The sequence below is a fragment of the Aspergillus lentulus genome (assembly GCF_001445615.1).
Source record: "Aspergillus lentulus DNA, contig: Alt12, strain: IFM 54703, whole genome shotgun sequence".
NCBI classification, from domain to species: domain Eukaryota; kingdom Fungi; phylum Ascomycota; class Eurotiomycetes; order Eurotiales; family Aspergillaceae; genus Aspergillus; species Aspergillus lentulus.
Window position 1 is genome coordinate 2,605,056 of NW_028322115.1, and position 16,362 is coordinate 2,621,417.

Genomic DNA, 16,362 nt, shown 5'->3' on the forward strand with positions numbered 1-16,362 from the left:
TTTGGAGTTAGCACTGCTTGAACAGTTGGAGAGTATGTCCAGATGCTTGTCAACAGAGATGCGGAGAGGCGTAGCAGAATTACTTGCGCATTACAGAGAGTCCGCAGCGGACGAATAACTCCGACAATCATCACTATACGCTAACCATATCTGGACTAGTTCATCTATCTTCTTCGACCAACCCTGAGGCAGCAAGGCAACAAGGCAGGAAGGCAGGAAGGCAGGAAGGCAGGAAGGCAGGAAGGCAGGAGTCCATTGTCCCTAACTGTCTAGTATACTCGTGTGGAATCAACGGCGACGCTCTCACCGGTTAAAAGACATATGTAAACGATATTCTCATTTTCACTGCGGCTTATCCAGAATACTATAGTTCATCTTTTCACTGATTCGCTCGCCGCAGGAACAGAGAATCGAGGCTACTTCGAACTCGACATTGGCAGTCTGTTAGCTTAACTCAAGACCAATGCAAGGCCAACGCGTCAAAGATGCAAGCATGACTTCTTTTATCAGACCGATGGAAAGTTCCATTCAAAAAGGTCTGTTGCTTGCTGGAATAGTCTCGAGCAAGAGCCGGCAACCAGAACGTGCAAGGCCCAGCAATGGGAAGAGCCTTCAGCATAGTCTAGGTTGATATCGAGCGCTTGATCTAAACTGACCTTCAGTAACCTCGATAGCCGAGAGATAGAACCATTTCTAAGCCGAAGGGCCTATGATTGAGACCACGGACTAGACAGTGACGCCAACAACCTGGGAGACCGCAGATGACTCGTTATGTTTGTTTGTGTCATCACAACTGGGCAGTCAGCAATCTGAAACTGAACCTCAGCATTCCATTGAGTGGAAATCTCATTAGAAATGTCTAGACTTTGAGTCAGATGTTAAGATTATTCGCCCAGTTCTCGGTATCGTTTGGATCTGCCTCGGTCAAGGGATGATCATTGAGATTAGAGTAGGAGGCAGGAATGTGACCGCTTAGATAGCCACTGTAGACACTTGGATAGGTCATTGCATCATACTAATAGTTTATCACCTAGAAACGATCATGAGGTCGATGAGACGTTAGTGATGCCGAGTGGTAGTTTGCGCTGGTCTATGATGAGGTGATAGTGGAAGGGAACCAGTTTGTTGATACTATAGTCAAAATGATAGATTTTTCTGCCATAATAACATTCTGCGGTGAGATATATGAATCATTGACTTGTAGTATATTTCTGGACGAGTCTAGTGGGGAACTAGGTAGTAATAGACTGAGAGGACTTTAAGATGGACTTTGATATACTCTGCGGCTTGTCACTTCTCGGCCCTGTATAGACCAACGAAGCTCACAATAGCATTAAGGGTCAATATCGTAGCTCATATAGTACCATTACATTTGTTGTAGCATCTACATTTGTAACCCATAGTGCTCAATAACAGAAGGATAACTGAAAGTTCATACGTGTTGTGGGATGTTTCGCGGTGGATGTGGTCTAGATGTGGCACGGAGAAATATATATCTTAACCTACAGAGACTCAGTCTCAACGCCCACCATTCATTTCAGCAGAAGGTACATCAAGAATAACAATGGAGTCCCTAAACCTGGTTCACTAAATACGGACTCCTATCGAATGCCCACGAGCATGGATTGAACGAATAACTGCGTGTGCGAAGGACCCATCTACTGCATATCGAAGTATACTGCAACTGGCACATCGGAACGAGACAGTGTATAGAGACAAGCAGCATGAGCGAAACAGTACGACAACGAGCAAACTGTTTTTTTACTCGAGGTAATCATAATTGGAGAGCACACTTTCCTGTAGATCTCTTCGACGACTGGAGACTTGAGTACGGTTCACGGCTACACTGTCCAAATGCCTGCTCTACATGACTACAACTCATGATCAGGCCATGCGACCAGCTCACGTCCATCCACCACGAGGAGGCCTTTTATTATTTATTTTGAAAGATCCTCAATTGAGTAATGTGGAGCGCAGGGAGTGTTTCCCCGACAGCAACATGTGAGCTAGAGTGAAAACGGAAAGAGAACCAAAGTCGATTTCATCACGACTCAGCGACGAGCAACTGCGAACGGAGCGAGTTACATTCGGGAAGACAGGATTGCCTACTAGTGGAGCCATCTGGAAAAAGCACGCATCTACGTGCTCCATAGTTCCGATTGAAAGTCCCTTGCCTCGCTTGTTGCCAGGAACAAAGCAAAGGAGGAAATCAGCTTTCCCTTACCCACATGAGCCTGGCTAGAGCTCTCACCAAAGAAAGCACAAGAGAAAACCGGCTCGAGCACGCTCGGGAAATTTAATCTTGTTTATGACGAGGTAGAATGAGGCTGGACTGCTGGAGCCATGGGACAGGGTCAGCTACGTCGTAACCCTTGCGATGACTATACACTATCGACCAGTTGAACGAGACGGAAAGTCCCTTGCAGATCAACAACAAGACTTTGCAGGCCCTGCAAGCTTCTGCAACCTTGGATTAAACCAGCAGCACGCACGTTGGAACTATTGGCACCTGCATACCGAACGAGAGGCCCTTGAATACTCCGATCCCTAGTCGCTTAAGGGTTAGCCCTTCCCGTGCTATGCCAGCAGGTGCTCACTCTGTATTAAGTGAGAGTGGAGTCATACGGGATGCGCCACTGATGGAATGGCTGAAGCCGTAGGAATTGGCCATAATCGTGTGATATGGAGACTCAAGAAGAAGGCTGTTTTGAATGCGGTAAGCTTGCGATAGCTCCGCGGCAGGTAATGCAACCCAATGACCAAGCCGGCACAGGTGAGTTTACCGCTTGCATGTAAGATCGACGTAGTAGAACCAGGGGAATGAGACAGACGACGCGGACTATGCGGTCTCAGTCGATGCACGGCCGGTCCCCTGAACGAAGCGTGGCTCACGAGAGCGTGGTATGCTGGAAGCTGACTTGTTAGTTTAGATCAATCGAATGTTTTGCAGATCCATACCAACCGCTGGGGCAGAGAGCTCCAATCCAGGGCTGCGAGATTGCGATAACGCGGTTCTGACTCTGAAGGGACAAATCACGATGGATTCCTTGCATACCACATTCCACTCAGGGACTCAAGCTGGATAGCTACCATGACAGAGAGCTCAATCAAGGGCGGATACAACTAGCATCAACAGAGAGCCCGCTGCCTCCACCTGAGTCTATATAAAGATGTCTTCACTTCACCTGTGGCCATTCTCTTTCCTCTCCATCAACCATCACTCGTTGACAAGCCTTTCCTTCGAAGTACAATCTTCTCACTTTTTCTCAAACCCAAATTCACTCCGAGTCTTCACTCCTTTTTCAAACCCTACCGTCACAATGAAGTTCTCTTTGAGCGCTGCTGTCCTCGCTTTCGCCGTCTCCGTGGCCGCCCTTCCCCAGCACGATGCTAACGCTGCTGGCAATGGTGTTGGGAACAAGGGCAACGCCAACGTCCGCTTCCCCGTTCCTGACGACATCACCGTGAAGCAGGCTACCGAGAAGTGTGGTGACCAGGCTCAGCTCTCTTGCTGCAACAAGGCCACCTACGCCGGTGATGTCACCGACATCGACGAGGGTATCCTCGCTGGTACCCTCAAGAACCTCATCGGTGGTGGATCTGGCTCCGAGGGTCTCGGTCTCTTCAACCAGTGCTCCAAGCTGGACCTCCAGAGTACGTTAAGCTTCGCCAAACACTGGTCGCCCATACTGACATATTCTAGTCCCCATCATTGCTATTGCCGTCCAGGATCTGGTCAACCAGAAGTGCAAGCAGAACATTGCTTGCTGCCAGAACTCTCCCTCCGATGCCGTAAGTCTGCTTCTACAAATGGCTAGTTTCCTACTAACGTCCAACAGAGCGGCTCCCTCATTGGCCTGGGTCTTCCTTGCATTGCCCTCGGCTCTATCCTGTAAGCTACTCGTCGCTTCTGCTGTTGGCGCTCTCAGCCAGCGTTTGGAGATTCGATATGGCGGCTCGGGGTAGGGAGCAGGGTCCCGGGAATCTTCTGTTTGATAGATAGGGTACCTGTTGCTGAATTGTGTATCATTAATTGTGCTGTGGCACTCGGAGAAAGAAGATTGCACTGTTTTCCTCAATACTTTCTGCCTGTGGGCAACCAGCATTTATCGATGCTGGCTTTGTCATACATAATTTAATGCATAGAATTGCCTCTAACCTTTCCTGACAAATCTCTTCCTGACAGACAACTTAGTTTGTGCCATTGGCCAATTTGTCATGTCCATGTACGCGTACATTTCCAGCATTCCTCTCCCACAGGAAGCGCGCCATACATTTCACCAGCCATTCCACCGTAATCTTCCGTCCTATATACGACGCGTTGTATTTGGAATCCCCTTGATCACTTTCCATGTGAGTCACTTGATGACTAGAGACCTGTAGTCGCGCATTTTATTGGCATCCACCATGTGTGAATATTTCGAAGCTATAGATGACCCGGATACCGCCGAATGTCCTCAAATTGACTGAGCTAACAAGCTGCGAAGTCAGGCATTCCTAGCTAGCACAAATGATAGTGCAGCAGCATGCCCAGCAAATACAGGTCCATCCCCATTGTCAGTTACTCTGATGGACTTTGCACCCAACACTGAGATGAATAGGTCACAATTCTCTGACATACATTAAGAATATCGCATGAATAAAATCTCCTTCTTTGCCAGCAAGTATACAGGATTAAGTTATCGAAAGTATGTATATCAATCCATCGCCCCAGAAAAGAAAGACACGAAAACAAAAGGAGGAGGAAGAAGACGAAGAAGAAGACGAAGAAGAAGAAGAAGAAGAAGAAGAAGAGAAGAAGAATCAAATATCCACAGACAAGATAACAGAGCCCCAAACCAGGCCCGCAAACGACCATAGAAACCCAGCCCCCACAACCGCAAAAACAGCCCGGAAGAACAAAGCAAGACTCCAAACTCCGTTACTCGCAAAAAAGAGGCCGAGGCCCCTTGGGGTTCATGCTGCTGTCATTGTCAATGCCGCCGTCGTTGACGCTCCATCTCCTGGCCGCAAGTCGAATGCTGGGGAGCATCGCTGCGCCCATCCGTCTCTCTTTCTTGTCGATGAGGGTCGGCTTCTCGAACTCTACGGTGGCGGTTACCGACGAGCTGAACGACGTCGACGACCGGCAGGATAAGGCTGTGGAGGGCCGTGGCCGGTGTGGTGATTTCGGTGGTAAGGGCCACTTCAGACTGTTGATGCGGAGGGTGCTGATGTTGTTGCTTGTGGTTGATTGCAGGAGGTTAATGATGTCGACCAGAGACTTTCTGGAGCTCTGGCGCCAGGTTGAGTTGCGTTTGGCGTCTCGTTCAGATGAGTTCCCCGTAGCGTCTTCGAATGGTGGTGTTTTGTCCTCGTCGTCGTCGCTTTCCTCGGGGATGTTCTCTATCATGCGGCTTTTGACCTCGGGGAGCTTTGCGGCTTTGGGGGGTAGCGCGGGAATAAGTGGTTCTTTTTGATTTTGATTGTGACGGCCGTGCGTTGCTGTCGGGGTATCGCTGAGGTCCATGTGGATAACTCTGACATTGCTGTCTTTTGCTGAGTCTGAGTCTGCGTCTGCGTCTGCGTCTGCGTGCCTATGCTCGACAGACGAGACGAGAGGTCTCTGTTTCTCGTTCTCATTCACGTTCTCCTGGAGCCCGTCATGGTCATTCATGGGCTCCTCGGGGCAAATGGTCGTCTGCGAATCGACTGCTTCAACGATCCGAACCGACATCCTCGCTGAGGACTTGCTGGGGACGGTTCTTGAGGCCGCCGAAGAGGCTTGAGACGCTTCGCTCTCCGGCTGGACGTCATTATGCTCTTGAGCTGGGAATTTCAGCGGCTTCCGTCGCTGGATACAGGGGAAAATAGACGATATCAAGTCCATGCTTGCGATGGTGCCCGTTCATGGACTCCCAGTACACTTTGTAAAAGTAAACTCTGAGTTTTGGAACCGACAATAGGATCAGATGTAGTTGAGCTACAGCTACGTCTACCGACATATATAGATGCATCTCGTCGCCTCTCATCGGTGACAACCATGTCAACAAACAAATTAACCTTCTGCCTGACACTTGAGACACTATCTCAGCTGATCCGTGGTTCCATCTATTTGATAGCTGAGTACTCGAACAATTGGAGCCTTATGCTCGGTGTATAGAATAGTGCAAAGTAAGGAACAGAAACATGTTTGAAGTCTATGGCTTTATTTGCATGACTGAATTGAGCACGACTCGATTAGAAGGCAATGGTCATATTACTGTATGGTTGATCTTAATTTTGTGAGTTTGCTGGCTCCTAATAGACACTTGATTAGTTAGGGCTATGTCATTACGGATGTGGCTATGGAGATTGGGCTGAAACCCTTACTACTCCATTTGATCCAACACCTTAAAACACGACACTTGCTACACCATTCTGCCCACAAGGCACATTTACAGTTCAGATAGGCCCCATGCTCTTTGTTTACACGTTCTGAGAAAGTCACGTTCCCTTTTGAGATAAATGCGGGCAATTGTCCGCTCCGCTATGAGAGGGAGGCAAGGGATAAGCTCCGTGCTTTCTCAATTACATGTGAAGTTCCAGAAAAATAGCCAAGAGTCCTTACATGCCGCAGGAAGAGGTTTAGCTAGACTGGATGAACAAGGAAAGACGCGGTTCAGTGCTCATCTCACTTATATTGGGGATCTACATTCCAGGTACCAATGACAAACATCCATGATCCAAGTATCCCAAGCGTGATTGCTGACGTACGAAACATTGCAAGAAAGCTAGATAGTCAAACCTCACAGCTTGCTTTGCCCTGCGGTTGCCGTGTACAACGACTTAGACCGATCAATGGCCTCGACGGCCTCTCTCTCAATCCGCTGCAGGAGGTCCGCGCACGTCGGGATGTCGTGAATCAGACCAATGACTTGACCCGCGGTCCATACCTGCGAATTGAACCATGTTAGTTTATGGAATCGCGGCGTAAAACTAGGGATGCCAGCGGGAAGGGGTTAAGAACTTACACCGTAGTCAATGTCGCCGTTCAGGAACACCTCGCGGCCTCTCTTGCCGCTAACGAAGGGCGCAATCTCGGCAAACTCGCCTGTCTTGCTCTCCCTCTCGATCTTCAGCGCCTCATCCGACACCTTGTTCTTGAACAGACGGGAGGTGTTCTTCCACCGTCTCAGAACCAGGTTGGTGTTGTTCTCGTCCGACGCCACAATGGCCTCCTTGACTTTCTGATGGATGGGCGCCTCAACAGTGCACATGAACCGAGTACCCATGTTGATACCTTCCGCACCGAGCGCCAGCGCCGCCGCAAGACCCTGTCCGTCCGCGAACCCACCCGAGGCGATGAAGGGAACGTTGAGCTCCTGGCGCGCCCGGCTGAGAAGAATAAAGTTTGTGATGTCGTGCTCGCCGACGTGGCCGGCGCACTCGAAGCCGTCGATGGAGAGGAAATCCACGCCCAGCTTCACGGCGGACTTGGCGTGACGGATGGTCGTGCACTTGTGCAGGATGATCGTGTTGGCTTTCTTCAGCTGCGTAATCACGGGGCCGGGGTTATTGCCCGCTGTCTCGACAATCTTGACGCCTTCGTCAATGATCACTTGTGCGTAGGCGGCGTAGTCGGGGGGCACGAGGGCTGGGAGGAGGGTCAGGTTCACGCCGAAAGGCTTCTTGGTCATGGTTCGGCATCGACGGATTTCCTTGCGGAGGTCTTCCGGGGTGGGTTGCGTGAGTGCAGTGAGCTTGGGAGAGTTAGCGGAGTTAGCGATTGTCTTTCAGACTCGATTGTCTCGAGTGCGTCGTAGACGTACAATTCCCAGACCACCTGCGTTGCTAACCGCCGCAGCGAGCTCTGCGTATCCAACCCATTGCATACCTCCCTGTACAACAGGGACTGTAAATCTGTCAGCAACCTGAGCCGCTTTCCACAACTCCAAGTCCATGCAACTCACCGGCGATGCCCAGTTTCCTCGTTAACGCAGTGTGGAAAGGCATCTTGTCGCGGAGACGAGCTAACAGAATTAAACACCACTATCAAGTTCTAAAAATGCGAGAATGATTAAACTCTTCTATGCCAAAGTCTTCAAAGAATCTCTAGAAAACAGGAAAGAAGCAGCTATTAACATGAGTTGACCACTTCGCTATGCTGAGAAATCGGCTGTTGTGCTGACCACTGTGAACTGTGTAACCGCGGACCTCTTGGTGTGGGGAGGACAAGTTGCCGAGGTCGAAAGGTGTCGGCCTGCGGCTTGCGGCCAGCGATCCCTAATTCGGAGGTATCTCCAGATGGGCCGATGGTGTTTCGGACGTGGATTGTGGAGTAGACCCAGAGCCAGCTAATCTTGATTTTCCAAAAGAGACATTATTCTGATGAGATGATCGAATAATAATGGTGGTTCTTAGTACAACTCTGTACCCCGTAGTGTTGGTCTGTCTGGTGACTGAGTGGATCGCCTGAGCTCTCAGCATGTGATCCGGGGATTTTGTGTGGTGCATAAACTGTATAACCCTCTTCATTCAGCAGATACAAAACTATGGAGGATCTAATATATCCGATGGCTTGGGTTGATGGCTATAAACTATCATCAAGGGTAGTTGTAGATATAGATATGGACCGAAAGAGTCTGCCAGACGGCGAACCAAGAACGCCCATTATAATGCATAGATACATCCGAAAGACTGTTTTATGACACATGCCCCCTCTATTTGGCGCCCATTTGACTGGCCAGCCAAGTCTCATGTAGCTTCTTCTGTCTCTCCCAGTCCTTGCGAAGCTTCTTCGCTCGGCTCTTCGTAATCTCCTCGCCTGCAGCATCGCGAGTAGGGATACCCTCTTCATCCCAGGCGCTGTACTCGTTGGTCCGGAACAGCTCCAGGTGACTCAGTTTGCCCTTCTCCAGTTTCTTGAGGGCTTCCTTCTCCTTGTTCTCCTTTTCAATCTGCTTCTGGCGCGCCCGCGCTGCCTTTTCCTCCCGCGCCTGGATCAGCTCTCGGGTAACAGGACGGACCAATGCGGGAAGGTTGTCTCGGTCTTCAAGGTAGATGCCGAGATCAAACAGGTCGATGTCGCGAACGCGATCGCAAAGTGCCAGGATCTCCTTGGCAAGCGACTCGGATTGCTGGATAGAAGACACTTTAGTGCGGAAGTTCGAAAGAAGTTCAGCATAAGGTTTTGCGGATTCAGTCAGGTCCTGCTCTGGCACTTCTCCCTTGTCCACAATCTCCGCAACAGTCTCCGCGGTAACTCCCTCCTTAGCCCGCGCAGCCTGGCGGAGCGAGTCACGCATGCTGGACAGCGGATACAGGAAAGGCTTGGCTTCTTCAGGCACATCAATACCTGTCCAGCCAATTTCCGTGCTGTCGGCGGTTGCCTTGCCATTCAAACCGAAGATATTAACCATCGAGGTCACCCACCGCGCGACAGCCTCGACATCCTTGGGATTGAGTGTAGACTTGTCGGCGCCGTTGTACTTCGAGATTAGCTCTGAAATCGCCGACATCGCTCCCTGCGTATTGAAAGAGTCGCACAGATGATCGAAAGTAGCCTTCTTCGCGGCCTCCAGAGCGGCAGGGAGAGTGGTGTCGGAGCCCGACGTCTGGCCTGATAGCGTCGCAGGATCCTTCATCTTGATGAAGAAATTGTTGACTTTGTCCTCCCAAGAATTTCCAGCACTGACGAGTTCCTCTGTGATTTCAACGCCGTCCCTCCAACCCCCGAGCAAGAAGACAATTCTGAGACTGCGCGGTGTCCACTCCTTTCTCTCCAGTGCCTCGCGGATGGTTGTGAAGTTCTTAAGCGACTTCGACATCTTTGACCCTTGAATCGACAGATGACCCATATGCAGGAAATAGTTCACCCACTGATCAGTGTGTGAGTGGCCATGGGACCAATAAGCCTCACTCTGCGCCAACTCGTTGTCATGGTGAGGGAAAGCTAGATCAACACCTCCCGAGTGGATATCCATCTGCTTGCCAAGCTTAGCCGAAGCCATCGCAGAGCATTCAATGTGCCAGCCCGGCCTGCCCCGACCCCAGGAGCTCGTCCAGCTGGGCTCACCAGGCTTCGACGCCTTCCAAAGTGCAAAGTCAGAAGCTGAACGCTTCTCTGTTGTCTTCTTGGTCAATGCGCCTTCTCCCTCCGCGAGCAGCTTGTTATCGGACCGGCTCCAGGGCTCAAGCCGGGCATAGGGGTGTCCGGCATTCTCGAAAGCAGTAATATCGAAGTACACCGAACCGTCATCCGTAACGTAGCCGAACTTGTTCTCAACAATTTTCTCCACAAAGTCTGCAATCTCAGCACCATACTCGGTGACCCTAGTCAACTCATCGGGGTCAAGGACGTTGAGATCGCGCATATCCTTCATGAACCGCTCCTCGTACTTTTTCGTCAACTTCGTGAAAATGGAATGATCGTCCGCATTGATCGAGGACGCCTTGAGCGAATCCAGATATGGAAGGAGAAGGTCCTGAGCATTTGTGTAGAAGGACTCGGCGAAGCCCTTAGGGGCTGTAGCCTGGTCGAGGCCTTCCGCCTGCGCGATCACCTTTGCAGCTGATGCCACCGTCTTGATGTGCATCTTAACCTTTGCCTCGTCATCACCCGCCTTCTCATTGCCGGGCAAGGGTCCTCCATTCAACACAGTCGCGTAAACCTTCTCCACCTCCTCTTGATACTGCGCCGGGGGCAGTTCGGGGTTCAGTAACGGGAGGTTCTTCTTCAGATAGGCACTATATGCGTTTCGCGCAACGTCCAGGACTTCGGCGACGATTGTAGGGTGCGCGAAGACGAACTCATTGAAGAGATGCTGCTGGCGCGCTCGGAGGATGATCTATATGTCACTGCGTCAGCACATTGCTAGAAAGACCAATGGCACAGGTAAAGTCTTGCACACCTTGTCATCGACATCTGTGATATTCATGATAAACTTCACATCGAAATGAAAGTAGTCGCGCATTATACGCCGAATGATATCTGTGCTGACATAGTTCCTGGCATGGCCCAAATGCGCATCGTCATAGACAGTCGGCCCACAAGCATACCAGGTCACCTTCTTTCCTTCAGGGTCAATAGGAATGAATGGATTCTTCGACCGCGTCAACGAATTCCAAATCTTCAGAGGCGGTATGCGAGATTTGGCCTCGGGATACTCTGTTGGTTGCCGCCATGGCGGCTGCTGGCGCGCGGTGGCCATTGATCTAGAAAAAATCAACAGAGGAGAAAGGAGCGACAACCGGGCCTTTGAGGGATTTGCAAAGGAGGAGACCGAGAGTGAGATACGAGAGAAGGATATGGGCATCAAGGACAGAGGGAAGAAGAGGAAGATGGAGATCTGGGACGACCACCTTAAAACGAGGGGGAGGGGTTGAGCAATAATGTTTAACTACCTAACTGGGTGACTCATGGAGGCCTGGGAGCCTGAGGTTGGAATCCGAACGGATAAGTCTAAGTTACGTAGCCAATCGGAGCCCAGCAGGAACCAGCAGTTGCTCGCCCTGACATCTAGCCCTGAGCCCTAAGCCCTGAGTATGAGCTATTTGGGTCTAGACCGCATCGGAGATTCTCCAAAGCTTGTCGCCGCTGTAGTACTAGTGGTTCAGAGATGGGTGACGGTTTTCTTGGATAGCTCGAGGATAGAGATATCTTGGGCTACATTCTCTCAACAACCTCTGGACCCCCTCCGCCGCTCCTCTGCGATTGCAGGCAGTCGCAATGGGCTCCCCGTTCCTCAACCACCGCCTTCGGTCCGAATTGGGCGACCTTGCTTTACTTCATCTCCGCAGAGACCAGACCATCCCGACTATCCTCAAACTAGAAGACGACGAAAATCAGGGTTACAAGGAGGGGAAAGTCACCAACACTCGTTTCGGGTCATTTCCGCACAGCACGCTTATCGATCAACCATGGGGTTCGCAAATTGTCGCCTCTGTAGTAGACACAGGCTCCCGGGGTCGCAAGAATCAGCCATCCAAGAAGCGCAAAGCGGATGATTTGGACACCCCGACATCGAACAAAGAGGAGGCGCAATCTTCTCCTGGCACGCCCCGCGCAGCGGCCAGCGGGTTCCTTCACCTTCTATACCCTACACCGGAATTATGGACCGCGTCGCTCCCGCATCGGACCCAGGTTGTCTACACACCAGACTACAGCTACATTCTGCATCGGCTCTGCGTTCGCCCAGGGAGCACAATTATCGAGGCCGGAGCTGGGAGCGGCTCATTCACACATGCATCTGTCCGCGCGGTCTTCAACGGATACCCCTCCGAGGCACCCGCAGCTAAGAAAAGAAGGCTAGGGAAGGTCTGCAGTTTCGAATTCCACGCACAGCGCGCACAAAGAGTCCGGGAAGAGATCCATGACCACGGCCTGGATGGACTGGTCGAAGTGACGCACCGCGATGTCTACGAAGATGGATTTCTCCTCGGGGACCCGAAAACCGGCAAATCGCCGAAAGCGAATGCGATCTTCCTCGACCTGCCGGCGCCATGGCTTGCGCTCAAGCATCTCGTTCGCAGGCCCCCTTCGGGAGCGGAATCGCCTCTCGATCCCTCGTCGCCGGTATATATATGCACGTTCTCCCCATGTATCGAGCAAGTGCAACGGACGATCACCACACTTCGCGAGTATTCTTGGCTCTCAATATCAATGGTTGAGGTGAACCACCACCGGATTGATGTCAAACGCGAACGAACGGGATTAGATTGCGAAGGTGTCCGGGGCGCAACTGTCTTCCCCAAGTCGGTGGACGAAGCCGTCGCTAAGATGCGCGCCGTCGAGGAACACTCGAAAAGATTCCGCGAGTCTCTCCTTCAAGAGAGCGACGATGAAGGCACCGCCTCCGACAAGCCAGCAGCAACCAAATCAGAAAAGACAGAAGTCGAAGAGAACTCTCTACAAGACATACCGCAGCATTCGGACACAACCGCAGCTCCATCATCAACCCCATCGTACGAACTCGGCCGCCTGGTACATCGCACCGAACCGGACCTGAAAACGCACACATCGTATCTCGTCTTTGCTATTCTACCCCGCGAATGGACAGAGGAAGACGAGCAAAGGTGTCGGCAGACCTGGCCGGCTCAGAAGACGGGGGGCTCACCGGACGCAGGAAAACCGAAAGGCAAGAAGCAATTAAAAAGGGAAGCGAAGGAGAAGGAGGTGCAGGAAAAGGCGCAAATGTCAGAAGACATCCCTGCGCAGCCCCAGGAAACCCAATCATAGATCGAAATTGTCGCTATTGTGATATAATCTAGACGCTTGGAATACAAGATGAATAATCAGGCACCTCAAGATCCTGACTTCACGTATGCCATAAAAATTGGGGGATCTGGGAATGTATATATACAATGAGATCCAGTGAATAAGGAAATTGTACCCTGTGGGCGCAGCGCAAGACTCAAGATGTTCAGCCAGAATATGCCAATGCATCCGAGAAATGGTATGAATGAGGAAACAGGCTTAAAGTGATGAGTGATGTAAAGATGGACAGAACCACAGCATCGTAGGAGCAGACATGAGACATGCATCCCGGAGCATCTCAAAGTCTCCCTGATGAAGAATAGCACTATGCCTTAGAGATTGTTCTCTGCCTTGAACTTGTCCCAGGCTTCGTTCAGGACACCAAAAACTGCCCCTGCGATCATACGCTGCTCGGTCGTGGCGGTGGTAGGGATCTGACTCGTCTTAGCTATGGTCTCTTCATCAATGCCGCAAAAGACAACATACCTTGTCAGGATGCACCTTGGCAATCCCCTTCATGTACTGCACCTTGACTTTATTCGGCAGAATTAACTCCGACATGTTGACCTTCTTCCACCCTGCTTCAGGCCACAGGACTGTGTCCAGGCTAGCGAGCAGCGCGCGAAGGTTGTCCTGCTTCCCGCCCTTCCAGGCGTTTAGCCGTGCATCGACGCTCTCGCCGAGGGCAAATTTCTCCTCGTCCGCGCGCTCGGCTGCCTGGTTTGCCGCTCGCAAACGGCTGACAGCCTCGGAGGATCCGCCAGTCGAAGGCGAGCCACCTTGGAGGTCGTCCAAAGCCGACGGCTTCTTCGGAGCGGGTGCTGGCGGTCGCTTCGCCGGCGCGGAAGGTTTCTGTGGGGGTTTGCTGATGCCAGCAGCTTTTTCGCATCTGTTCCGGCCTTGGATACTAGTACTTCCGCCGTGGCCGTTCTCGACTGCCTGTCTCCATGCCTGAGCGGCATCGGCCCAGCGCTCCAATTGTTCCAAGGCTTCGGCCTTGCGCATCAAGGCTTTGCCATAGAAATCTTTCATTGGCTTTGCCGTTTCACCGTTAGCGAGATCAATAGTCTCGGCTTCTCCTTTTGAAGGGCCAATCAGCTCCAAGATGGCGTCCGCATCACTGATGGCCACTTTCGGCTCGCCGACCTTCAAGGCTGTCATTGCACGGTTACTGCGAATGACGATCGTGATGGGATGCTTATCAGGTAGCATAGTGAGGGCAGAGGTGAAGGCGTCGTGAGCTGCGGCATAGTCACCTCTTTTGTATGCCTCTGTACCTTTCTCACGATGCCGGTGAGTCGACATGAGACTCTCCTGTGACAGCTGCGGAACGACTCGGGCAGGAGCCTTCGGCCGAACCGGAAGAGGTTTTGCTGGTGCAGGTGGCTTTGAAGGTTGCGCTGGGGGTGGAGAGGCCCGCGATCGGTTGGCTGGCGGTGTTTGTGCAGAAGAATCGAATAAATCGACATTGGCCTCAGGAGCGGATGGTTGTGCAGCAGGCCGTCTTCTCCTAGCAGGGCTAACATACGCTTGCGCCGTCTGCTCTTCAACCAGGTTTTTGGACACACGAGACTTGGGATTCAGTGATTCGTTTCTCAACTGCTGCTGCATGAAAGCGGGCTGCGAGGTACGCGCCTCTCCAGCTGGGGACTGTTGGCTCCGTAAGCCATTGCTATGCGTTCGCTGCGAGGGCCTTTCGCTGACTCGAGATTGGTTGCGAGACGGCCGGGGAGCAGCCCCAGGTTCAAGAAGAAGAGCCTCATCTGTTAGAATCTCGGGCTTCCTGTGCGAGGTTTCAGGAGCCCGGTCGTTGTCAGTTGGCCGTGGCCAGGGCTCTTGACGGGCCGAAGCTTCCTTCAGCCACCGAGGCTGTGACTGATCATGATCAGAGTTGAGTTCATTAACGACCTGCTGAACCTTTTTGCTCCCCTGTTTCCACAGTGAATTCGCAGTCTTCAAGAAATTGTTACCAAAAGTGGCGGCGATTTGTGACGGATCTTTGCTTGTTGATGCTGGGGACCGATTGCTAGCACGGCTTCTCGACTGCTCTTCTCTCATCCAGGAAGGAACGTCAAGGTCCTGTCTTGGGCTCCGCTCTCTGCTGCGTTCCTGATGGTCGAAATCACGATCGACAGCCGGTGTTCTACTTTTCGATTTCTGACGAGCTTCTTCATGTGCCTGTGTCAGAAGCAAACTCACAGCAGCTTGGACGTCGGTCCCAGACGCCGTTGCCCGTAGTGCCTGGCTGGCCTTGTCTGCGGGAAAGCCCATGTCTACAAGCTCTGCAATCGCCCGATCAACAGCATTGGACGGCTTGGGGGAAGGCGCATGATTCTCATGGATGACCGGAGATGAGGGTTTCGGCGACGGCTCGGGTGCGGGGCGAGAGACTTCAGAAACTGGCTTGCCCAGCAAGCCAAGGAAGTCATCGTCGTCGGTCTGAGCGGGCTGCGGGGTTGCGGTTGGCTTCGACTTTAGCTGATTGAGACCAAATGGATCGTCGTCGACATCGTTGAACGACATTCCACCGGTCTGGTGCAGCTGCGCCGCCGCGGTAGATGCGCTCTGCGCGATCTGCGGCGAGGGGCTCGCGCTCGGGATCGGGAAGTTCGTCGAAGCGTCTACAGGCGCAGAGGCGTCGAAAGCAGCAAGAAGATCGTCCTCATCGGCAGAGGGAGCTCGCTGCGGTACAGGACTTTGCGCCGATGCAAAGGGATTCTTGCTCCCGGTTCTCTCCAAATTATCCCAGAACTGGGCATTTTGTCCCCCGTATTGTGATTCAAACTTGGACCTATTCTCTGCTTCCTTTCTGGCGCGCTCTTCTTGCAGCCTCTTCTGTTGCTCTAGGAGAGATAGTTTCTTATTCGCATTTGACGAACCAAAGGATACAAGTTTCGCAAAGCTGTCGTTGTCCGGGGTCGCCGACTTGGACGGTGGGTGAGAGGGGCCGGTGGCAGAGAGGGGGGTAGATCGGCCAGAAATGTTATTGCGCGTCACACTGGGAAATGAGAATCCGGAGTCCAGACGCGGGGGTTTCTGAGCGCTCTGTGAAGAGTTGGATGTCCAACTTAGTCCGTTCAGGTCGTCCATTGTGATTGTGTGAAGGGGAATGACAAGCGGAGGTCTGGAGGGGACGGGATTAGGAG

At 52.0% G+C, this 16,362-nt stretch overlaps 6 protein-coding genes across 6 annotated transcripts; 2 read left to right on the plus strand and 4 right to left on the minus strand.

Annotated features, from left to right (window-relative positions):
* Positions 1-3,320: 3,320 nt before the first annotated feature.
* ALT_6773 (hydrophobin family protein) lies at positions 3,321-3,896 on the plus strand (the record flags this gene model as incomplete). Its single annotated transcript, XM_033561020.1, has 3 exons — positions 3,321-3,654; positions 3,704-3,792; positions 3,840-3,896. 3 exons carry the CDS (start codon positions 3,321-3,323, stop codon positions 3,894-3,896), a joined length of 480 nt encoding a protein of 159 aa, XP_033416911.1.
* Positions 3,897-4,921: 1,025 nt separating this feature from the next.
* ALT_6774 (uncharacterized protein) lies at positions 4,922-5,869 on the minus strand (the record flags this gene model as incomplete). The annotated part of the gene is made up of 1 exon (XM_033561019.2): positions 4,922-5,869. One exon carries the CDS (start codon positions 5,867-5,869, stop codon positions 4,922-4,924), a length of 948 nt encoding a protein of 315 aa, XP_033416910.2.
* Positions 5,870-6,767: 898 nt separating this feature from the next.
* On the minus strand, positions 6,768-7,974 carry ALT_6775 (NAD(P)H-dependent flavin oxidoreductase; the record flags this gene model as incomplete). Its single annotated transcript, XM_033561018.2, has 4 exons — positions 6,768-6,914; positions 6,993-7,721; positions 7,791-7,873; positions 7,932-7,974. 4 exons carry the CDS (start codon positions 7,972-7,974, stop codon positions 6,768-6,770), a joined length of 1,002 nt encoding a protein of 333 aa, XP_033416909.1.
* Positions 7,975-8,681: 707 nt separating this feature from the next.
* On the minus strand, positions 8,682-11,171 carry ALT_6776 (cysteine--tRNA ligase; the record flags this gene model as incomplete). Its single annotated transcript, XM_033561017.2, has 2 exons — positions 8,682-10,808; positions 10,872-11,171. The coding sequence occupies 2 exons, from the start codon at positions 11,169-11,171 to the stop codon at positions 8,682-8,684; spliced, it is 2,427 nt and encodes an 808-aa protein (XP_033416908.2).
* A 518-nt stretch (positions 11,172-11,689) lies between these two features.
* Positions 11,690-13,198, plus strand: trm61 (tRNA 1-methyladenosine methyltransferase subunit GCD14; the record flags this gene model as incomplete). Its single annotated transcript, XM_033561016.2, has 1 exon — positions 11,690-13,198. One exon carries the CDS (start codon positions 11,690-11,692, stop codon positions 13,196-13,198), a length of 1,509 nt encoding a protein of 502 aa, XP_033416907.2.
* Positions 13,199-13,548: 350 nt separating this feature from the next.
* On the minus strand, positions 13,549-16,306 carry ALT_6778 (UBA/TS-N domain protein; the record flags this gene model as incomplete). The annotated part of the gene is made up of 2 exons (XM_033561015.2): positions 13,549-13,650; positions 13,703-16,306. The coding sequence occupies 2 exons, from the start codon at positions 16,304-16,306 to the stop codon at positions 13,549-13,551; spliced, it is 2,706 nt and encodes a 901-aa protein (XP_033416906.2).
* Between the last annotated feature and the right edge of the window lie 56 nt (positions 16,307-16,362).